Below are 24,634 nucleotides of genomic sequence, written 5' to 3'. Positions count from 1 at the left end.
ATTTTAAAAATAAAAAATGCATTTTATGAAAGTTTGACCTGATTTGACCTCGAGAAGAGGTCAGAGGTCAGAGGTCCAAGGTTACGTCGTATTTAGAATCCCCATAGATCTTTACCTTTATGCCTATATTTGCACACAGGTTTAAATAGCTCTATATAGCATTGTTGACACGTTGTTAGCAAGTTGACCTTCAGATCAAGCCTTTGACCTTGAAGGAGAGGTCAGAGGTCAAATGTAACACAATGTTTTAAATCTTTATACAGTACTTTCTATACGTTGACAATACTCAGCACACTTGTAAGAATCAGAGTTTCTGAGTCGTAAAGCTTTTTCTGAGTTTTCAACCAATAAATAATGAAGTTGACCTCGGTGTATGTAACCCAGATTTTAATGGATATTTAACATTCAGTTTTACCAGAATTTATTCAAAACTGTTGGAGCTACTGTATCGTGTTTACAGGCAGAATGACAGGAACGCATGCAAGCGAATAACAAAATATAACCTCCTCGTCAGAGGTAAGAAGTAACAACCTCAAGGCTGTCAGTAAGCGCGGCAGTCAGACTAGATGTATACCTCCTTTTTTTTTTTTTTTTTTCCTCTTCTTTTTTTTTTTTCCCCTCCCTCTGACTATGTAATGATAAATCACATTTAAATTGGAACAACAATAATCAGTCCCCATTAGCATATATTTGTGGTATTTGAAAAGTTGCACCGGGAATAAATAGGAAAGTCTTTACTGTTTACTTGGGTGTTGTAGGTTAACCTTATTAAGAGCAGGCAACTCACTGCTAAGCATTTTTTTTATTATTATTATTTTTTTATATAACTAATTTTTTTTTTTATATAACTAATCAAATGACCAAAAAAAAAAGAGCCACATTTTTCCAAATAGTAGCTCAGCATGGGGTAAAATTTGTAAAGAGGCTGCTCTGGGTTTGACATTAAAATCTGCTCATTTTAAGGTAGAAAAAACTGCCTCAGTGATTCTGCTGACATTTGTTACGCCTGCGATTTTATTCATTTATTTTTACATGAAACCTTAGTTGAGGATTGGAGTGTCTGCAATTCGAATAAAAATATGTAGATGCTCTCATATTATCAATAGGCTCAATTTCAAAGTCTCCCTTTATCTATCAAGGTGTAACAAAACTAAAGAAGGACAGTGCATTGATACATTGGGGTGAGACGAGTAGGTGTCATATTGCTACAGTTTCAGCATATTCTTACAAATCAGTCCAGGAGAGGAAAAAGAGTTAATCTGTTACTCTCTCTTAATAGGAATAAGATGATGAGATGATGTGCGATGGTAGGTGGAAAGAGCTTTAAAGGGCACCCTCTTAAGTTCTTTTTCAACCTTTACCTGAGATTTCACCCAGAGCTTGTTGGGATAAAGTCAAACCCAGCTTTTAGTTGAAAAACGATTTGCTTGCTTCAGAGCCATGATTTTCACATATAATTTATAATCATATCTCTTTGATTAAACCGTGCGATGCTCTTTTTATCAGACGCCTATAAATACTTTTTTGGGGTTGACGTTTGCGATAGTTTTATTTACAATGGAAGAGGTCAGTACGACCTTTTTTCCCCTGCCTCTTCACTGGTTGTTGTGTGTTTAACCTCTATATATAAAAAAGTCAGTTTTGAGTTTTTCTATGAATTTATGTGAATTCAGAGCTATTTCAGATCATCTTTGTTTTGTTTTTTCCTGTTTCAGATTAATGGTAGTTCTGAAAAACTTTCAGACTGTTAGAAGGAAGCATGACAGATCAGGTTTCTTCCTGGGTGAGGCAGCAGGCTAAAGCTTATTCATGCTAAAGGATGATGTGAGTTGAGGTTTGGAGGGTTGCTGTTCCGTGTCTTCAGGGAGTATAGGAGGAGGAAATTACTCAGAAAGTGTGAGATAATAGGTGACAAGATGAATGAGATATTGGAACAAGTTTCCTTCCTTTGTTAAATGTTCTATTTTAGATTATCTGAGTTTGTCAACTAGAGATACAAAAATCTCCTTGCATAATTCTTGCGAATCAGACGGAACTTTGACTGAGAAGTAGAGCGTTCAGCAAAAGCTGCGACTGTTTTAAAAAAAAAAAAAAAAAAAAAAAGACAGGCGTTCACCTGCTAAGGTCTTACAAAAACCAGACATTTCAGTTGTTTGAGCACTTTGGTCTATAAATAACCACCAAAACTCACTTTGACTGATACCAGGAATTTCTGTGCTTGTGCTAAAAATATACCGCTTTCACCATGACTGTCGTATCCCATACAGGCAGGATGTGGACCTGTGTTACAGTGAATGAATATAGGTCAGAGAAACATAGCTGCTGGAGGAAAAATTGCATCAAAAACCAAATCCAAGCAGAAACAGTTAGCTTAGTGGTCTCAACCCAGATCTGGAATTTCTAACAGGTTTTCATTGTGTTTTCATTTTCCTGCTTAAAATCAAACAAACAAAAAAGGCCAAACATGCACATTCTGATGTTGTCAAAGCCTGGAAAGTTTCAACTCTGATTTTGGGGAGCAAGCAGGGGGAGCTCCTTGAAATAAACCCTGGCTGACGAACACCACACTAACCTGAAAAACACACATCTCCTGTGTCCGATTAGGTAATCCGCAACTTTGAACTGATGGGCCGGGTCAACCTGGACCAGCTGGACATGATAAAGGATCAAGGCAGCAGTGCTGAGGAGGAGGAGGAGGAGGAGAGAGAAACTATGGAGATGGTGTCAGATGGAAAAGTGGCTCTGGAGGAGGAAGAGGAGGAAGCGGAGGAGGAGAATGACGATAATGATGTGGGAATGGAAATCATTGAGAACATGGTGGAGGGCCAGACAGAGATGGACGATGAAGAGATGGAGGAAAACGTCAAAGACGAAGACGATGAGGTGGAAGAAGTAGAAGAAGTGGAGGATGAGGAGGACGAAGAGGAAGTCCAGGAAGTGGGGGAAGGGAAGCCTGCCCCTCAAGGTAACGTCATATCCAAAAACTGGCCTGTCAAATCCAAAACTCTATATTATGACTTTAAAAAAACAAACAAACTAGACTATAAAAGCAGAATAGACTCTTTGACGAAGATTACTGGGGACCACAGTGCAAGGGATTATGTGAAGTATAGCTGACCTATGTTTGTGCTATACATTATCTCCTGTGTCTCTCTTTGATCTCGGTAAATATGCCCATAAGTAGGACATGCAACAATATTCTGGAAGTATGATTTATCTCAATTCCATAACATTTATCTCTTTGTCAATTATTCATGTTTATGTTCTTTATTTGTAGTCCAGCTTTCAGAAACCAGATTGTCATTCTGAGCTGATTTTCTTATTTTTATCATTTTAGCTTCTATTTTGCTGTACTTAACTATATTGGTATGTCTGCAAAAAGTACATTAAGTATGGAAAAAAAAAAAAAAATCTGATCAATCTGTAGGTATGGGGATGTGGAGGCTTGTTTTTCGACATGTGTGAATTTGCTGTATTCTGAAACTCTATTTCCCAGAAGTCCTTGCATCTCCCATCAGCAACAGCAGCAGCAACAGCTCTGGGCCAAGCAGTGCAGAGAAGCGTATTCCCTGCGAGTTCTGCGGCCGCTGCTTCACAAACAGCCTCGAATGGGAACGACATGTCCTTCGACATGGCATGTAAGTCTATTTTTTTTTTTTTCCTCTCTCTCTTCTTCGTAACTGTCTCTTTGTGTGTGAGCCTGCATACTTTCCCTACCCAGTCAGCTCTTCCAGCCTACTTTTAAATGCCCTCTGTGGCCCTTTTTAGCCATTTCTCTGCTGTCATTTATCTACAAAAACAAATCTGCATTCAGTTCAACTGATGAAAGGTTGTGCTGATACAAAACCTAAGGAAAAAGTTGACAAATCATTCGAGAGTTAAGATGTTTGTTGACATGGTTGACATGAATTGATGAAAATGAGGTTTTTCCAGATTTTGTCTTTGGTGTGCAGCTGTGGAGAAACGTGACTTTGGTAAAGCACCAGGTGCATCCTTTTCAAAGATGTTTCCATTCAAGCGTTAATGTTACTTAAGGTCAACCCAAACCTGTCTCAGCAAATGGCTGAGACTGTGTTCTGCTGGAGCTCTTCATCTTACATCTGTAGCTGTCCAGCAATTGCTTTGAATTGTTTTTGTTCTTGGAGAGCAGTTGCATGCTTTTGTGGAGACTGACTTTCGATTTCAAGGCAGTTGCACCGATGGGATGGGAGGCAACCTGTCTTGTTTGCAAATAATTGCCATCTAACTTATAAATGCAGAAATATTGCCTACAAATTGCAATCAATCTGAATTCGTCTGCACACAATTCAACTCATGAACTGTTTGCCAATATTCACATACTGTATGACAAAAGTTGCTTAGTACCTTTTTCAGTCTGCAGTTAAATTGCTTTCTTGCAGCAACTATGTCACTATTTGTGAAGCTATATCTGAATTAAATCTGAGGATCTGGCTAAAGTCTGAATGTAACTAAATGCAAGAAGCCAATTCTGTTCATATAGAGTGTTTTCAGTGGGAGAAAATTTTCATTACTTATCCAAGTGACATCTTCAGTCTCAGTTGACTGCAAGTTTCTCCAAACTTACAAACAGTACTTTTGCATAACGACTGAAACCAGCACCACTGCTTAACACTGAGCCACAAGATCAGTTTCATGATCGTTCCCCAACTCTCTGTGAATCAGACACATGGTCATTGTTCAATGGTCATGACAATTTGTATAATAACTGATCAAAAACCAATCTCTGGCTCCAGATGAACAGAATCAACTTCCTAGGATTTCCTTACTGGAATCAAGACTCATTTGCAGAGGAATCTCTGAATTTTCTATTATCAAATCTGTCAAATCTATGGTGTTCTGGCTAGAGTCTGAATGTTTACCACCACCTAGATGCACTAAAATTGTTATAAATACAACAACTGACTGCAAGTGGTCACAAACGTGGGCCTTGTCTTTTGAGTCATTTCAAAGTTCCTTGCAAACAGTCGCAATAATTTTGGTTGTGCCACAGTCACAAACTACTGTTTTCCATAATATGACTGTAGTGTAACTGAGATATGTTACCACTTTTGCTGCTAGTCTCATTGTCGGTGCACACCACTTTGTTTAATTGCTTTATTTTTTGCAAACTCACACACTCATTGATGTCTTTCTGTGCATTGTTCCTCTGGCTTTAGGATGGTTAACAACAGTCGACTGGACACCAGCACCACTTCAGCAATAGAGGCCTCAGCTTCATCTTCCACCGGCTCCTCTGTGTTTGCAGACACAAGACTGGACCTGTCCAGCAACAGAAAAGAGGACGGGAACCCCACTGATCTATCTTTGGCAAGTCAAAGCCAGTATGTGGAAGACAAAGAAAAGCTTGACACCAAAAAGGATCAACAGTTCGGCTGAAGCGATTGTGGCCTCTTGAGATGCTGTGCTAGAAAGTGATAAGATTGGGTAGGATCAGCGCCGAGTAGTGGGATCAGAAAATAAGATGTCAAAGGAAACAAAAGGTCGAAACAAAAAAAAAAAAAAAAGAGTTTTTATGAGTTGGTGCATTATTAGATTTTAGATGTTACATATATAAGTATTAGGTTGTGCTGCATAAAACGGCTAAGCTCTTTAAATGGGCGGTCCCCTAGGACAGATTTTAATATATTGGTAACCAATAGTGAACAGAACTCTTTATTGCTGACATTCTGGTCAAATCCACAGTAAAAGTTCCCACCTAGATAAACTCCACTATTTATAGAGAATGTTGTCCAAAACGAGAAACTAAATTTTAGCATTTTATTATTTGAAGCACCTTTCACACTCCTCCCCTGCTGATTCAACACAGTGGTACTGAAATTTTACCTAAAACAAAAAGGCGTGAAAGCATTTACAGCTGTGACCCACTGTAGACCAAGCTTTTCTTATATTTTATCAAAATTTCAGAGGTTTTTTTTTAGTGAAGTGTGTGGAAGTATTTTTGGAGAAATGGTGGCACCTTATGTATTTGAGTAAAATCACAAATCTTGTTCTCTCCCTCTGCAAATTGCCCCAACGTTTGATCGGAATTGCTATAATTTTTGGTCCCTTTAGTATTATACTATGTATAAACCTTTGGCCTGTGGCACCCTTTGCATTTTACTTCTACTCCTTTTTTTTTTTTTTTTTTTTTTTTTTTTTAATTGTCCAGAAATTCACTGTGAAAATCGTAGAAATAATGGGATCGGCTTAAATCTCCTGTAAGATATTATGTTGAGTGTAGTCCGGGTTTTCCTTTGCCCTCAGCAGATCCCACAACGCCTCTCCACAGCCAGCTGATTTATTGTTTTTTGGTCCAATAATTTTAGAATATTAAATGAAACCGTGGAACATTTTACCTTCATACTTTGAAATTCTTCCGAGTTACAGCCTCCCCAAGTACACGATGGTTGCTATTGCCACTTTCTGTTTCATATTCTAGCCTTTTTGAACCCCCATAACCTGTAAGGGACAGAAGGATCTTTATAGAAGAACAAAGTTATCATTATTACTTAAATTGATTTCCATAGCATGAAGGTAAAAAAGAAAAGCAATGTATAAGTACCACTCCATTTGTCATTCATCACGTTTTTGCATTGCTTCATTGAATATACTGAAGTTATTATACCAAAAAAGGCTGATTGTGAGGTGGAAGTGACTTTAACATGGATTGACCTAGTGATTTGTTTAATGTGTCATGACCTTACCTGTGTCCGTTAAGGATTAGCCTGGATTGCAACTACCAGTTTTACGATCAATGGCAACTTTTCTGAGAGACAAAGATTACACTTGTCTTTTCAATGCAAAATGTGTAATCAGGTGTGCCTGAAATCCCGCTCTCTCTCCTCGTCCTCTGCGGAGGAGTAAGAGTCCACGCCTCCGCCAAGATCAGGAGGTTCTAACCGTATTGGAGTGGTCTGGTTCACTGGATTACACTGTGCACGGGGGATCGGACCACGCCAAGTGTCAACCCACCACAGCTGTGTTTCAAAACCAGTGCACAAGTGCCTTAAAATGCAGCTCCCCTTAAGGCCGCTATATGGCTTTTGATTGCTTTAACAGTAATAAGGAATACACCAAACGTCCCTCTAAAATTTCAAGTTAAAGTTGTGTGTTTTTCCGCAAGAATTTGCTCTACATGAATCTATTCCAATGTGTGCCTTATTGGCAATAATTAAGATCAGATCAGATCGAGTTAAATTTATCTTTATTGTAATTGCACAGAGCAAGTACCAGAAAAGTAAAATGTGATTTATCATCTAGCGCAAAGATATTAAGACTTTTAGCGTAACCAGATTACCAAAAAAACCTATTCTAATCTAATCCGCCGGATATAGTTTTAGTCACTCAACTATATAGTACAGTTTATTTCTTTTGACCTCCCCGATCCACTGTAAGCACATGGGATTTAATTAGTTATGCTCACATTATTGAGAGTTCGATAAGGAGGATGGTGTGTATATAGAAGGAAAAGCTGCTTTTGATTATTTTTGAGTGTTTGTTTCATGTTTTCGCACCACAAATGATATCCCGGGCTAAACTGAGTATGTTTGTAGCCTTCTTTGTTTCTTTGAAAAATGTCTGGACCTTTCACTGTCACCTCTGTTGATTAGATTATGGAAAGGTTGCTCTACTGTATTTGTATGTGCTTGCGTTGAGCATTCAAACATAGGCTTTGAAATGTCTCTTCAGAAACACATGGCTGAGGCTAAGGGAATGGCCCTGTTTTGCTATAGTCTCCGGCCCAGTTTAAAAAAAAAAAAAAAAAATACAATGAAAAGACAAGTGTAACCTGAGCAGGAAGCTCTGAAAACATTTGTTTCTACGTGTATAGGAAAAATCTATAGGAAAAATATGAGACAATGTTAAAGATTCACTGTTTTTAAAGGTCTCAAATTCCCTGATCTTAAAGACCTCTGGAATTTTTTTTTTTCTGTTTTGACGCACCTGTCATAGTCTGCATTTGTGTGCTTCTTGTTAGACAAAGCTGTTATATAATTGTTAATATTGACAAAAGGCAGAGATTGTATTTGTTGGAAGCTGCTGCTTGAATGCCCTTAAGCCTTATGAGAAGTGAATAGCAATGAAGTCAAATTTGCATCCAACTCCAATAAGACCAGCAAGAACAATTAAACAGTCTGGAGAGGGAAAAAAAGAATGGCTAATAACTCCAATGTTAAGAGGAAGACGTAATAAAGCAATGTGTTCTTGGTACCAAAATATTTACCACGCCTGATGTGTTTGCTGCTGGAATCGGCTTTCATAAGCATTGAACTGTTGATGGAAATGGCAAATCTGGGTTTGAACAATAGACTTGTTCTATGGGTTGAACTTGGACGAAGTACATGTTTGCAGCCATGTATAGACAACAAAACTACTCGTTAAGTGTTTTGAACTGTGGTGTTTCAGAAAGGATAACTTAACCCTTTTTTTTTTTCTTTAAGTGTTGACTTTTTTTTTTTTTTTTTTTTTTTAAAAGGGAAAAAAATAAATTTAAAGATCATAGCTAACCCTTGGGGGTCTTTGAGTCCCCAATCCAACATTATTATCCTGTTGTGCAATGTCTGGTTCCAATGGAAATGCATCCCTATTTTGTATCGTAATGGGAATGAGCAGATAGGAAGCACAGTGTGGTTGTACAATATTAAACATAAAGGAAATTAATGCAATTCTCTGCTGATTGATGGCCAGGGCTTTTACTGTTGAGGAAGAAAAAAAACATGGTTGAGGAAGAGACAAGTAAAGAATAGTTTGCTTTGGGAGCATTTACCTAAACTGTTCTATTTCTGGGCTTGACCATCATCAACATCTGGATTCCAGTTCCTAGTGAGCCTCTTGACCTGCTCTAAGATTTAGCTTATTCTTGTCCAAGCCCAAATCTGACACACCGTTATCTTCTGTCCATGGCAAGTAAGGGCACCAGCTCATGTTCTCCAAGTGTACCTGTCCATCGTCTACCCACTCAACAGTAGGTGGCACTCTGAGAGTCGGACTCCCCGGTCCTTCTAATACTCTCAAACCAGTTGAGTTGGTGCTGAATCTCAAAGCCCTTTTTTTTCTGTTTTACTGAACCAGCTTGTATCCTTTTTTCTTGAAAGCAAAACTCTTTGAAAATAGTTGTTGTAGAAATAAGCTTTGTAAGGCAGCTTGTTACCCAGCTTGAAATCCCAGGGTTAAACCAGATGATAATCTGGGACAATGTGGGTGATGAAGCTGTCGACCCAAAATTGTTTGTTGTTCTGTGATCATTTTAATAGAGAAGGACTATGAATCCCTCACTGTGTGCAGTCTCTAGACTGTAATGTTCCCAGTTTACCCAAAGTTACGCCCCTGCTGACAACACACTGGATACTTGTATATATGTTTAGTTTGTTTCCAATGCATTTCTCCTTTCAGACTGTTGTCTCCATAGTTTGACACTAGAATCTCTCCTTCTTGCCTTTCCCCATATAAATCTGATTACCTGATGGTGGGTTGTGATGTTGCCTAGAATGATTGTTTACAATTTTATTCCATTTATCTCTGGATATTCTGTAAATATTGTAATTCATTGTCTTTTTTTAACTTGATAATAAAGTTATCAGATAACAGTTAATTGTTGGGTTTTTTCTATTTTTTCCAATTTTCCTTGCTTAGCACAAAGGTTTAGTTAAAATACAGAGCTGTGGAACTTGAACTAAAAACAACTTTATTAGTTTTGTACATTTGACTTGATATGTTTGATAATGTTTTTTTGGAGCTATTTAAATCAGAGAATTGTGCTTTCTTTATTAAAGTTTAAAGTAAGTATGCAAATGGACAATAGGGATTAAGTGAATCCAAAGGAACTACAAAGAAAATTTTGTTTCCCTAATACAGTCTCCTTCAACTATTTTGATTTAAAGGTGTTAAAGTGACTGAAGTGCAGACCTTCAGCTTTAATTCATGGGAAGGTTTTACGAAGGTTTTTCATTAACTGTTATTATCATTTATATAGTCCCCCATTTTCAGATGCTCAAAAGTAATTGGAAAAAACAAAAAGCTCCAAAAACAATCTGAATATTTATTACTTGGTTGAGAATCAAGTGACTGCCTGAATTCTAGAACCTATGGACACCAAAATCCCTGAAGTTGCTGCTTGTATGTGGGACATCCTGCAATCGTTGTCTCCAGAAACTAAAAAGCTGCTCTGTTGGGTTGAGATCAGGTGACTGACTCAGCCATTGAAGAATATCCCATTTCTTTGCCTTGGGAAACTCTCGGGTTGCTTTTGCAGCTTGCCTTGGGTCATCCTTCGCTTACACTGTGAAGTGTTGTCTGATCAGTTTTGCAGCATTCATTTGAACCTAGCAGAGCATAGCCCTGTACACTTCAGAGTTCATCTTGCTGTTTCTATCAGCTTTCACATCATTAGTAAACATGAGTGACCCACTTTTGTTGGCTGCCAGAGTGCCTATGTCACAATATTGCCTCGAAACATGTTTGACAGATAATGTAATATGCTTTGGATCATAAGCATTTCACTCTTCCTCCATACTTTTCCTCTTCCCATCATTCGAGGGCATGTCCATCTTGGTTTCATGAAGTCTTTTTAGTTAACCAAAGAAAGAATTCTGCGATCATCCCACTTCACTTGTCTCCTGTGCTTTTCCAGCCCTTTTTGGTGTTGCTGATCTGGTCAGAGCATTCTTTTCCTCCTTATTTTATTTTTTTGCACAGGATTTATTGTAATAGGCTGCATGCTGCCATCAGCCCCGGCTGTGTGCTTAGGGATAATTAGCAAAACTTGGCACAACTACATGCTGCACTGAAATAGTGAAGATTGTTTAAAAAATGCAGTGGCTATGTCAGCATCATCACTGTGTGCATTTTAGCTTACACTGCGTGTTGGCTTTATCTGACGGTACCAGCCACCACCCAGATCCGGAAACCACCAGCAGTAGACATTTCACTTGCTCAGATGGAACTGTGTTTGGATTCTTTGTTCACACATCTGGTGAATTATGATTCCAGTTATATTCTGTACTTTGTAAAACTTTAATGGTTGGCACTTAACTTTAGAGCAATGTACTCAGCAATGTTTTGGATTTCCAGTGTAACACATCTACACAGCCCCAGTACCAGCCAATAACAGTGCCTACACCTTTTTCACAGGAAATAGCTTTGGGCTGAGAAGGCATCTCAGTGGCCTTCAGTCTGTGTTCCACCCTTCCACCCTTCTCTCTCTCTCTCTCTCTCTCTCTGTGTCTCTACACCACTCCACACCCTGCAACAGCTCCGCTGACCAAAACCACAGATCCCTGCAAATACCAGTTGTGTCTGTTGTGTACTTGTGTGAGTCCTTGTGTCTGTTTATTGCACATGCATGAAATGCTGCAGCTCTGGATGTCACAAGTCACCGACACCAAAGGTACATTTAGCTATGCTTTCATGTTCCACGAGCTCCTCATTTTCTCACCATTACGCTGGACCAAGAGGCACCACTCTGACTACTCCATTATCGCTGTCTTCCTCCAGAAAGCCTTTATTTTGCCGCATTTCCTCTCCTGCCTGCAATGTCTTGATTTCACATGTCTAACATCATCTCTTAAAAATATCTTGAAGTCACCAGGGATCAGACTGTAATCTCTGTGGCTCTTCACTTCAGAGGGGGGCTGACGGCAGACTGACGACCCCTGGAGACAGGAGCAAGAGTCACAGCCACAGTGGGAGAGGGGAAAGGAGGACACTATTGCTTCTCGTGCGGCCGCTGCTGAGTGGAGCAACATAAGGAATGCCTGATGAGCGCTCGGGCCAAGGCAGGCGAGGGCACTGCCCCGTCGTAATAACTGGATGATAGAGAGAGAGGATTGAGTGGAGAGAAAGAGGAGGGGAAGGCAGGATACAAGGAAGGCAGAAGGACAAAGGCAGTTGAGAGGAGTGGTAGATAAGGACAGACAGAGTCATACAAACAGTCATTGCAGGTAAGAGGGAGCGATATAAGAATAAGGGCGAAATGACCTGGGGAAGAGACCCCATCGGCCTCCAGCATATTATCTTTGCACTCAACAGTCCTGTTTAAAGTCAGGGCTGGGCAGCTGGACAATAGAAGCCAATAAAACCTCTGAATGCTGAGTGCTGGATGGGTGATATTGAAATTCCTCTATGCATGCCAGAAGGACCTGGGATTGTTGAAAGGTTGATAACGGAATAAACTGCCAGCTCATGTTTACTAAGGAGAGAAAGTTTTTCCTAAAACGTCAGTCTTGAGACAAATGTAATGTACAAGCAGCAAAAACATTCAAGTAATGCATTGCATGTCAGTGGTTACATACTGCAAGCCTTCGCATCTGCTCAGATGATGCTGTCCCTGCTTTGAAAACAATTTGCATCTAATTTGAAGAGGTTAGTACTGTAGAATAAGAGTGTATGCAACAGGCTACAATGACCTTTGAAAGATTAAATTGAAGATATAGGCCTTTTTGACTTGTTATAATGGCTTACTTGGTTACTTAGTTTGTTACTATTTTAATTTCATGTGTTTGTCCTGTGTTGACAAAGCAAAATGCATACCATGAAAAAAAGAGCTGTTAACACTATTGCACTGAAAATTGTTTTTGTGTCTATTGAACTATCCCTCATTTACATTCATATTTTACAAGGAAAATGGGAAATAAATGCAGCAATTTATTGAAACACATGCAGACATAACCAGCAGTAAAGTATATGAGACGAAAACTGAGTTTGTAAAATTCTAATGACCTTGAAAGTCAATATTTGGTATGACTGCCTTTTTCTTCAACAAAGCCAGAACTTAGGCAGGCTTTCTTGAAGTAGCCTTCAGGAATCGCTCTCCCGGCTTCTTGAAGGACACTCAAAGCTCTTCTTTGATCATAGTCATGCTGAAAAATGAAGCCTGCTGAATGAATGCTTTCCAGATGGTATTGCACAGTGGATCAAAATCTGGTGGTGCTTATCTGTGTTCACATTCAATTCATCAATTTTGACAGATGGTTGTAGATACTCTCTCCTATATTCTGTTGCAGCTGATTTTCAGTTCGGTCCAGTCTTTTCTCCCTCTTTCCTGATGAGGCTTCAGTGAGCAGTAGATGGATCAACAGCTATCAGACCTGTGTCAGACCTATGATTTTTACTTCGTATTTCTTAGGAACATGACTTTCAGATACTGTTCATCTGCTGATATGTTTGTTTTTTCTTCGTCCACTTGTCTAGTTTCATCAAAATCTTTAAGGACACAGTGCACAGCATGCTGAGATATGCCAAGTTTTCAGCTCATAGATCTTTGGGACTCATCTCATTGGTACAGAAATATTATTTCATGCCTTTCAGACTGTGTTATCTTTGGCATTTTTTGTAGATTCAACTAAAGAAATGGGAACAAATGATGTGCTTTTGTGACAGGCTGCTAGTAATAAAGTGCCTAAAGATACAATTTAATACAATTTGCCAAGATGTCTGTTATGTGTAGAAAGACACTGTGTTCATCGCTCGAGTTAGGTGTTTTATTGTGGTTAGTGAGTCATACGTAAGTTAAGTGGTTCAAGAAACAAACAAGCAAACATTCTCCCTGAAAATGGTCACGTAAAAGGACTGAACATGAGTGAAAAAGCAGCCATTGTCCAAAGAAAAACTTTAAATGACCTTCAGAAAGCCAAGACCTGCTCAAGACCACTTTGAAAAAGTACAAGAAAGTCTGGCTCTTTGGAAGCAAAATATAAACTAATGACAGGTGACTCTGGACTTTTGCGCAGTACCTTACCCTGTACTGTATTACAAATAAATGAGTATAAAAGAAAGGAAAGTTTGCAAGCTTACCTGGGGACTAGTAGCTGGGGGAGTATCTTTTTATGTGTATGCCCTTATGCATCACATGAAACAAAATGAATGATGAGCAGTAAAAATGTTCTTAAGTAATGTGCTTAACTGTACTGGAGAATTTCTGTTTTCTGTTAATTCACATTTATCTGCAGTTAATGCTGAATTTGCAGGTATTATAGATAGCCATAAAACATCAGCTTATAAAATATATTTTTGCATGTTATTGAAATTATAATCCACAAGACTTGGCTTACTTAAGTTTTTCTGCGTCATTTTGCCGATTATACTTGTGTGCCTTCAGTTAATCAGCTCGCAGTGTTTCTGCATTGTAATACTTCATTGGAATCAAGCGTGTTGGAAAACTCATCAACGAGCACACCTGAGCATTGTGGCCAATGCTCAGTTTACTGCAGTACCGAAGCAATCCAGCAGGAGCGCTGTCCGTCAAGTATTTAACATAGAAGAAGAAAAGCGATACGTCATGGCGGCTGACAGTTTACGATGATTTAACGAAAACAGTAAAGACTCGTGCAAGTTGGATTTAAAGCGTTTAAACCGGACGCAGGAATAACAAAACTCCACCGACAAAATGCTAATAACTTTGAAGACCTTACAGCAGCAGACTTTCAAAATCGACATCGATGAAGAGGAGACGGTGAGAGTTAATAATCATGCATTTTGTGACAGGGGAGTGGAATGGGAGTTGAGTATGTCCTGAAATCGACATGATTTGTTTTGACCATTTCCAGTTTTGGCGTTTTATAGGCAAGTCTGGGTTATAACGTAAGATTCTTTTTGGATGCGTCTGACGTGCATTAGAAGTTCGGCTTAATGCAGATGCGCATTATTTTTAAAAACCAATCAGGAAATTGTTTTTGTTGTCAGCATTTAGCCGTAGCCCACTTAAGGCTCCAAATGTGAGTGTTACGGGGGGGGCGGGGTGGGGTTGACAGGTTAGCTTGAACCTTACCATTTTAGTGTTTCTCAGTCTTTTCATGTTAGCTTGTAAAACTTATTGTAATTGGAACATTTGGGTTCAGGTAAAACAAGAAAACATTTGTGCCATTTAGAGAAAGTAGCGTTATTTAAAGTAATTAAAACATGTTGTACTTGTTATTAAGCTTGTATAAACTCCCTTTTGTCTTTGGTCAAAGATATAAATCTTTGAGCTAGCGCTAGCTTTAACCGTCGGCTACTGAAGGCCGGCTGGCTACAGCACATCTCATTACATATCATTATAATATGATTAACTTTAGTGCAGACACTTTTAACTTTTACTTTCGACGTGCTTGTATGCATATTAGTCGCCAGATTATAGTTAGCGTTGCACTGCTTTTAAATGTATGGTTTTGCATAATCACCGATGACACAGCTGACACAGTTGGGTCACACTTTGGACTTTTACTCCTGTTAGCGTTGCAGGGCTGGACAAAATGGTGCCAGTAAAACATCTTAATGGTTTTGTTGGTAAGGGATGAAAATATGAAGTAAAAGTGCATATGTTTATTTCACAGGTGAGGACATTGAAAGAGAGGATTGAGCAGGAAAAGGGGAAGGAAATCTTTTCAGTTGCCGGACAGAAACTGATTTATGCTGGTATGTGATATGCTCTTGTATCTTCTTAACTTCTTTCTTTCTTTCTTCAAGGAAATATTAATTTTTAAAAAATTACTTTATTCTTATAGCCCTTTTTAAGCACACAGTTAGAAACTGCTTCAAAGTTTGGATAAAATCACACATTAAAGATAAGCGTCAAACATGCCAACATTGGCTTACATTCAGTCCTACATACACACAACTCCAATAAACGCATAATGAAACATGAGTGAACATTTAAGAAAACACTAACAGTCGTTTAAACTACACTGGTCCAGAATTTAGGAGCTACAGCCTCAAAAGTATGATCACCTTGAGATTTAAAATGAGGGCGGGGAACTGTTAAAAGACCCTGATCAGATTATCGAAGAGGTTGACAGCTGTTATAAGGTCTCAGTAGTGTTGCTATATATGCAGGAGCTGATTTTTTTTATTTGTATTTTTGAGTTGTAGGCTAGGGCTTTTTTTAGGTTTACAGTTCAATGAAAGACGACCATTGCAGAGCCGTTGAACTGACTGAAGTTGTCCCAATTTTTGTTGCTTTTTGTATCTATGCTTTTAAACCATTATTGGTATTATTGGCTGTAGTCACACAGCCCTAATGACCAGTTAGCAACCTGCTGTCAGCGACCCACTGGTTATCCCCTGTTGCTAGGGAAAATGTGCATTCCCCGACCAGCTGTCAAGTGGTTGCAGGAAGTTACTAGTAGTGGCTATATGGAATTGGTCACAAAAAGGTATTCAGTGCTGCCCTGAAAACCTTTGAACTTTAGACACTAAAGCCTTGATTATAGTCTCAGGGTTCGCTCGGGTCCTCGTGACGTTTCATTGTCACACTGTGAGTGAGAGTTGAGGGTCTTTGCGGATGTCTACATGCCTGACTGTGTCTGGTGATGAGCAAATCATTAAAAACAGTTGGGCAATCACAGCATCGCGAGGGGACCAGGGCAGAATGAACACTAAATTTATCCATTTTGGTAAAGAACCAATTTATCCATCCATGGTACCCACATCTGTACAATTCCCCTTTGAAATAATGCAAAGACGGTCACACGTGCAACAACTCGTGGAGGGAAATTGCCCTTAGCATCAATGTTGGCATTTTGAATTGAGTCGTAGAGGGCCTGTACTTCCGCTATACGTAGACCCCCAGGCAACTACTCATGTGAAATCAAGTCCTCTAGACAACCTTCAAATGGGCTTGTAAATACTATAATAGGATTAACTCACACATCTCCAGTGTGCGTGAACACATCTGTAACCTGGTCTTTACATCAGTCATGTCTTAGCAGACTGCTGCGTTTGCTTGTAGTTAATATGGAAGACAACAACTTGTCTGCAAATACACTTGATGTACAAGCTGTGTGTTAAAGAAGTTGTGCGAACTGTAAACAAAACATTCACCTTCAAACTAAAGGTTGTGTCTTTTGAAACACGTTGGAGTTGCAATAAAGCACTGCTTTTACTTTGAAGGTGAATGTTCTGTTTCTAACTTGCGTTGCACAATCGAGTGTTTGCGGACAACTTGGTATCTTCCATGTAAGCTTTTGGCGACCATGATAGTCAAACAAAAGAATAATGAGGGTGCAGCACCCTCTTTGCTACGGATTTCATGCAGTGACAGTCAGCAACCTCCAACAACCGCTCGTCAACCAGTGAATTAATACATATTTTTTTCCTAGCCTTCAAAGGGTTTCCAGGGTTACTGGCCAACCCTTTGTTGGGCTGACTAGGCTCTAGGGCTATGTGACTGAGTCCTTAATCAAGTATATTCAGGGAACCTGTTGCAATTGAGGTCACCACAAATGCTAATTTTCCTTTGTTTAAATAATTTTTTTAGTGTCTATATTTCAAAAAGTGCAATAGAGGGAAAAGCTGCATTAAAAATATAGATTTTTGTCTCCCTCAAACTTAAGTGACACAACTGAGCTTTTGTGTTTTTGGAAACCATCGGGGGCTCATTGTACTTTAGAAGCTTTGTCTATATAACAATACTGTATTGCCATTTAGACCTCAGGGTTTTGCTTGACCTGCTAAAAAATTCTCCGACATACATAAAGTACAAAACAAAAGCCGTGTAGCAAATCATATCATGAAGAACAAGTTGTGGTGATAAATTCAGATGATTCATCTGTTTACTGATATAGTTTGATAGTATCTGTTGTTGAGGTTAAGGGAGGGAATGCCCTGAAGTTTTGACTTTTTTCTTTTCTTTTTTTTTCTTTTTTTTGGTGTTACAGGAAAAATCCTCAGCGATGACTCACCGCTCAAAGAATACAAAATCGACGAGAAGAACTTTGTGGTCGTCATGGTGACAAAGGTTTGGGAATTAGGAATAGTTTTAGTAAATTGCAGGTTTTCTTTGTCAAGCACATCTTGTGATGTTTCTGTAGAACACCATGTCCTTGTATATTATGAGTACAAGCTCATACTCAACTATGATTCGGCATTTCCAACCACTTGTCTGCTATTAAATATCCTCTTCTGCACAGGAACAAGTGCTCACAGCATGATCAGTACAGTATGGAGAGAAGGTCACTGTTTAGCTCTGCTGTCTATTCCACTGCATGGAAAATTAGTTGTTCCAAGCAGGGATTATCCTCAAAATGTACAAGAATTACTTTTTTATGATATTTTTTTTTTTTTTTTTTTTTTTTTAATTGATTTTTTTTTGGGGGGGGGGGTTAGTTTGTCTGTTTGGTTGTGTTTTTTTTTTTTTTTTTGGTGTTTTTTGTTTGTTTTTTAACTCTATTGTGCTACACAATAGTCCCCTGCCTGTTAAAATGTGTCTATAAGAAATAGGCTGATTGTAGCCTTCAATAAGTTTGCAAACTCTCCAACCAAACTTAAAATAGATTAAAAAATAAAGTGCAGAAAAACATACAAGTATTTAATTTGTTAATTGGCTCTTTTATCTGCACTTTCAAGTGAGCTACTGTACTCTTTCTCTCTCCACTCCTGTGCTCCCTGTTTCGCAGAGAATGTGCAGTTTACACTGTGTGTCTGTAGGCCTCTAATCTTATTTGCTCAGCAGTGCAGAGTAGTCTAGGAAAAATACTGATAATAGGAAGCCAAATATTGCCCAAAATATCAGAACCCCTCTCTTCTACATCACTTCACAAACTTCACACTGGAGTCCTGAGGAATACAGCCGCCACAACTGAAATAGATTGCACAGTCCAGAGCAAAAGTAGGCCTAACAAAGGTAATGAAAATCAGTTCCTCCTAATGATGAGTAATGTAAAAGTAGCACAATTACTTGGGCTCTGATTCATGTTTGAGGCTGAGTTGTAAGCCACAGAAAATGAAGGCAATGTCTTTGTGTATTTTAAAACATGTTGTTGTTGTTTTGGGTTTTTTGCTAAAAGCACAATTACAACACAACAAGGACAGATATAATGATAGAGCAAATGATGACAGTAACTATTGCCTTTAAAGTAGCCGATGAGTAAATTTGCACTTGTTTTAATGTGAGATATGATAAGATATTTGTTTTTTTAAAATCCCAGAAACAGGGAATTATTTTGCAGTTTGGAAAAGACAAGTCAGTTTTAAAGCTTTGAAAAATGTTCACATGGAAGGTTGATTGGTACTCTTGTGTGGGCAGATGAGCAGGTGCTTTTACAGTTTTATACTTTGGAGAATTGTGTAGTTCCAAGTTTAAGATCCATGAGGTAAAATGCTGATTATGAGAGAGGAGCGACTGCAGTGCCACAAATGTTGCTTATGTATCTAGAATCTATAGGTTTAAGGTATTAAAAAATGAGGGCTGTCCCAAATACCTACATCAATAGTGAAGTTTTGGGCCTTCTAAGGATTCACATAGTCACATAATCGGCTACAACCTTAGAACTTTTTATATCAAGCAATCGTTCAGTGAGCAAATCCTTGTCCTGAGGCTGTCTTTTTGTTGCTCACATTGTCTGACCCATAGGAGCCCACTGAGCTTCCTAAGGAATCAGTCCCAATTCCATGTGATGCGACAGCTGATCCAGCAGAGAGCAGCCTTAAGTAAAATACAGCCCAAATTTACCATTTTGATTACAACTAAAAGAAAAAAAAAAAAACTACAAATTTGTTTTGCAGCCTAAAAAAGCCCCCGCTGCCTCACAGCCTTCAACAGCAGTGCCAGCTCCCAGCACTACAGCTCCAGCTGCACAGTCTGATTCATCATCCACTTCAGACAAACCAGCAGAGCAATCTTCTACAGACGACAAACCAGAAGAGAGCCAGCCTTCAACAACTGAAGCATCTTCCACTTCTGTCGGGTAAAGACGGGCTGATGCTTCTCTTTAACTGTTCAGTGTGTGGCTTTGAGAAACGACTTTTAGACCTAATCCAAGGTCTCCTTCTGTTACAGACACTCTGGAGATTCAGCAAACTTAATCAGTGAAGCAGTTTCAAATCTAGGTAAGCTTGTTTTTGTGAGGTTTAGTATTCTATTGCGTTCTATTGTTGTTGGATTTCTATTTTTTCTTGTTGTTGTATTTGAGGGGAAAGATTTTATAATGGCTAAAGTAGGGCTGTTTGATATAACAATATATATCGGATGACGATATAAAAACATCTATCGTTTCATTTTACGCTATCGTTTGTTTTGTGGTGTCGCAAAATAAACCATTTACGGCAATAATTTTTCATCGTTTTGATGGTCACTGTAGTGGCTATATTAATTTCTTAAAGGTCTCTCTTTCTCTTATATTTAATATAACCACACTACGGACGGACAAGCGCCTGTTTTTATGCGTTGTCGTTAGCAACAACGACGGTAAAACCATCGCGTGTCCGCTTTTTTTATTTTCCACATAAACCTTTCACAATAAAGTTCAAGATACTGTTGAGACTTTTCAAAATAAACTAAATCACATGAAAGAGTATGCAGAGTATTTACGGATGAGAAGCAAAAAAGAGCCGCCAGGTGCTAAAAAATAAACCCTAGACTCAAACGTTAGAACAGGCTTTTCCCCGCAGCACGCCGTGTAATAAATACTCACAAAGAAAACAGCGGCTGTTACAACTTATGTCTAAAAATGTATCGTTTCATGCATCGGTTAAAACACTCGACTCCAAGTACATGACGCCCAGCTGGAAACACTTCACGCAAGTCGAGCTGCCCGAGATTCACAGAATTTAAAATGTTAAATTTTTGTGATTTTTATATTGTTATCGGGACGATAGATGTCTTATATCAGGATATGAGATTTTGGTCATATCGCACAGCCCATGTCCCTGTTGAAACCGAACATATATGCAGATATTGGGTCATTACAATGTTGCACCATTGAGCAGAAGTTCCTAAGTTTACTACATTCTTCTAGAAGTGGCTGATGACGTACTAAACGTCGGAAAACAAAACTTGACTTTCAGTTTGTAATAACGAAGTGTTCCGTCTTTGTGTTTGTATCCATACAGTGACAGGCTCTTCATATGATGCCATGGTGAATGAGATGATGCTCATGGGCTACGAGAGGGAGCAGGTGGTGGCTGCTCTGAGAGCAAGCTTTAACAACCCCGACAGAGCTATGGAATACCTCCTCACAGTAAGAGCAGTGAAATTTTTAACAGAGTATTGTATATTCAGTAACTGTGTCATAGCAAACAAACAGGTGTATGTCATCAATTTCCCCACAGGGTATCCCAAGCAGAAATCAGGGTAATGCATCAGGTCGTGATGCAGCGGCGCCACCAGCGAGTGGAGCTCCAGCTGCACCTGCAGGCAATGCTAGTGCTCCTGCCAATACTAGGTCTTCACCAAGTGCTGGGGGAGGTAAATGGCCTTATATTGTTCTGCAGCTTCAATGAACAAATGTTTTTCTTTGTTCTTCTTCCTGTGGCTCTTTTTTTTTTCTCCTTGTCTTTGTGTCTTCTTTCTTTAAATTTTTTGCCTGCGCTGTGTGACTCATACTTGTAGGCAATCCACTGAACTTCCTAAGAAATCAGCCCCAATTCCAGGTGATGCGACAGCTGATCCAGCAGAACGCAGCCCTTCTTCCCGCCCTGCTGCAAGAGATCGGCAGGGAAAATCCAGAGCTGCTGCAGGTGACAGGACAGAGCCTTATGTGTCAAAAAATAAAAATGTTGTTGGAAACATGGATGTAGTAAAGGCTTTTAACATAATTCTTATTTAATATAATTAAGGGGTTAAAAAGTCATATTTCACTTAACAGGTCACTTGACCAGTTCATACTTCTACTTACTCAATGCAAGGTTAACTGTTTTTCCAGTTTGGATAGAATACACCTTCCCTTTGGATGGCCTGATATCAGTGTTAAGTTGATAAGCTATATCCCTTACTCTGAAGGAGGGGCTCAGAGAATCACTCTTTTATATTTGAGGAAGCATCAGACTGAATTTAAGCGTTACAACAAATAATTTAATGAAATAATTCTAATTTAGCGAAGTGGTATTTTTAACATTTTTTTTTTTTTTGCGTTGCTCAGTTCAAATGTATGTATTTGCATTGCTTTCTTTTAGCTAGTTGGGAATCACTATCACAAGTGCACATCTTTACAGTGAAACCGAAATCGTATAAGTTGAAGAAGATGAGTCTTCAAGCTTACATAATGGGAATTTGAAAAGCACCATGACTGGAGATTTTCAGTTATGGCAGATGTGAAATACCTCTGCTCAAACTGCTCACACTTTGCTGTTAGCTTCTGCTATGCTGTTAGCACTCCTACCAGGAACTGTTACACTGCTGCTGACTGGCAAGGAACACAGAAATGAAATGAAGAATTGCTTCAGCCTGTTGTGAGCATATCTAATCTGGCTTTTCAAGTGGGGAATAGTCTGATATACTGTCCATATATCAGATCAGTTCATTCCTAACTTGGCATATTAACAAGTTTAACCATAAGATTAGAAAAAAAAATTATATCAAAATTGCTCTACATTGCAAGCAAATTGTAGCGTGATTGTCTCCCCTTCCAGGTTGTCTCCTTAGGCACCTCTGGACCGTTTCCAGAGTAGTTTCTGTTTTTAGTACGCGTCCTAGGACTCCAAAGCTGATTACTTGCACCACTTCACCATGGATGACCAAGGTCTGAGTCAGTTCATCGAGTTAAGAATGCAACAAGGAGCTTACGGCATGAATTTGTCTCTAACTATAAACTATAAACATACAGCTCTGCTGTAGCATAAAGGGGTGTCTGAGGAAGAACATTAAACTCAAACCACCTAAACTGTGACACGGGCTGTAGTAGCAAAAGCACTGGAAGTAGTGGAGTGCTGCCATGAGGAGACTACTTATAAGGGGAGCGCAGACAAATTGACTTTAAGTCAGAAAATGTGTATTTTTTTTTAATTTGTTTATTTTAGAAGTGAAACTTTCTGGCTTCATGTTGTGTTGAGTTGTGTGACTGCACAGCGAATTCATGAGATTCCAGCTGCTTTGTGCAAATAAACCTTTAGACCCTTGGTGTTTGCGAGTCTTGTGACTCTAGGAAACTACTATACCTAATCACCTATTTTTTTTCTAATTATAAAATTATCATTTGTAGTCTTTATTTTTAATGTATTATTTATTTCTGCAGTAGAGAGTTTCCATTGCTATGGAGTCTTCTTTTTATCTACCGCACTAGGAGATCAGCAGCCACCAAGAGCAGTTCATTCAGATGTTAAATGAACCCGTCCCAGAGCCAGTGCCAGGAGGTGGCAGCAGTGGAGCAGGAGGAGGAGGAGGAGGAGGTGGTGGCGGAAATCAAATGAACTATATCCAGGTCACACCACAGGAGAAGGAGGCCATTGAGAGGGTAGGAGAACGACACATGGCTGATACATGACACATTTTCCATAATTGCAAAGCTCAAGGCTCCTTTACCAAAGGTGGTGGAGTATCTATGTGAACCAGTTTCCCTTACATGTCACATTTGTGCAACATTTACTCAACAAAATGTCAAATGAAGGGATATTACTGACTGGGGAGTATGTATTAACGTATTGATTGACTAACTTTAAGCTATCACTCTCTGATTCCAGCTAAAAGCCTTAGGATTTCCAGAGGGACTTGTTATACAAGCCTACTTTGCTTGTGAGAAGAATGAGAACTTGGCTGCCAACTTCCTTTTACAACAGAACTTTGATGAGGATTAAACAAGCCATCTTCATACCACTTTCTTTATGTTTTGATTGCAGATTTTTTTGATAAATGTGCACAATAAGCCTTTTAGTTTCCAAAAAAACTATTTTATTCACCACTTCCACGTTCTACTTTCTTTGTAACACTGGATCTTTATCAGCTGATGGCTGCTGTACGAGGGGAGGATTTTGTTTGTTATTGGTTAAAAATGAAGTAAAAATTAAAGTACAATAATTTTGCATCAGAAATAATCTGTTTATTATTATTTGTTATACTTAAGACCAGTATGTTTTATGTTAAGTTTTTTTCTGTTATGTGAGATGAGTTCTGGGTCCATCTGAAAGGTTCTGACAGTATTCATGCACTCTTATTTGATTTTTGGAGTTGACTTAAAATGGAGATTTGAAAAATTAAAGTGTTCAACACAAGCAACGTGGAGTTTTGTTTGTATTTATTTTTTTATTCATCTTTGTTGAGAAAAAAAAAAAAAAAACGCCACGATTAACTGCTTATCTGAGTTAGTGTTGTGTTTCGGAGGTGGATCTGGAGCCTGTCCCAGCAGGGTACACCAAACTGGTGAATCTGCAATACGCATAGATAGATAGATCTAGATAGATATGCTTGCATTTTAACATTTGTGGTGCTATGGAGAAGTATTAGCCTTCTTCCTGATTTTTTTTTTTTTTTTTTTTTTTTTTTTTTTTTAAATTTTCAAATAATCAAACAAATGTAATATTAGAGGTAACTTGAAAAAATACAAAATCCAGTTTTTCATTTATTAATGTGAAAATGTTAATGTTCCCAAACTTGCCGGGCCTGGTGTAGGAAAACGCCTGATAACCACATTTGGGGGCGATGATTTTTCAGAGCACTGTATGAGGAGGGTCAAAGCTTTGGGAGAAGTAATACAGTGCTTTTTTTTTTTTTTTTTTTTTTTTTTTTTTTGCTGTTAATAAATGTGTATACTCACTTTTACATCTTTATGTAAAAAAATAAATAAACACACACAAGAAATCCACAATCCGTCTGACACTTTAGTCATTAAAATGCTGAATTAAAAGACATTGAAAATTAGCATATTCTTTCTGTGGCAATAAGCATTACAAATGACCCCTGCAATTATAGCCGTCTGGTTTACGAAGTGTAATTCTTAATTAAAAGGGAGAT

General features: G+C 38.7%; 2 protein-coding genes across 9 annotated transcripts in view; both read left to right on the top strand.

The window, feature by feature from the left end:
• The window catches only part of znf462 (zinc finger protein 462), a 55,427-nt gene extending 45,835 nt beyond the window's left edge, over positions 1 to 9,592 (top strand). For 6 of the 7 annotated variants that reach the window (XM_040000438.1, XM_040000439.1, XM_040000434.1 and 3 more), the window contains 3 exons: positions 2,605 to 2,965; positions 3,497 to 3,638; positions 5,178 to 9,592. In XM_040000438.1, coding sequence (XP_039856372.1) covers positions 2,605 to 2,965; positions 3,497 to 3,638; positions 5,178 to 5,397 — 723 coding nt within the window. In that variant the 3' untranslated portion in view covers positions 5,398 to 9,592. Of the gene's footprint in view, positions 1 to 2,604; positions 2,966 to 3,496; positions 3,643 to 5,177 lie in introns of those variants that run through there. The other variant, XM_040000440.1, reaches the window with a different exon arrangement.
• Positions 9,593 to 14,242: 4,650 nt separating this feature from the next.
• rad23b (RAD23 homolog B, nucleotide excision repair protein) lies at positions 14,243 to 23,899 on the top strand. 2 transcript variants are annotated; one of them, XM_040000442.1, is made up of 10 exons: positions 14,243 to 14,449; positions 15,309 to 15,390; positions 17,631 to 17,710; positions 19,477 to 19,658; positions 19,751 to 19,800; positions 20,803 to 20,930; positions 21,022 to 21,157; positions 21,302 to 21,429; positions 22,971 to 23,141; positions 23,368 to 23,899. In XM_040000442.1, exons 1-10 carry the CDS (start codon positions 14,384 to 14,386, stop codon positions 23,479 to 23,481), a joined length of 1,137 nt encoding a protein of 378 aa, XP_039856376.1. In that variant the 5' UTR covers positions 14,243 to 14,383; the 3' UTR covers positions 23,482 to 23,899. The 2 variants fall into 2 exon arrangements, with proteins under 2 accessions (XP_039856376.1, XP_039856377.1); XM_040000443.1 differs by lacking the exon at positions 14,243 to 14,449 and adding an exon at positions 14,775 to 14,834.
• Positions 23,900 to 24,634: the final 735 nt, after the last annotated feature.

Source organism: Simochromis diagramma, unplaced genomic scaffold (genome assembly GCF_900408965.1).
Source record: "Simochromis diagramma unplaced genomic scaffold, fSimDia1.1 OVJJ01000596.1, whole genome shotgun sequence".
NCBI lineage: Eukaryota > Metazoa > Chordata > Actinopteri > Cichliformes > Cichlidae > Simochromis > Simochromis diagramma.
The sequence above is the reverse complement of the archived record's forward strand: the minus strand, read 5'-3'. Positions and strand labels throughout refer to the sequence as shown.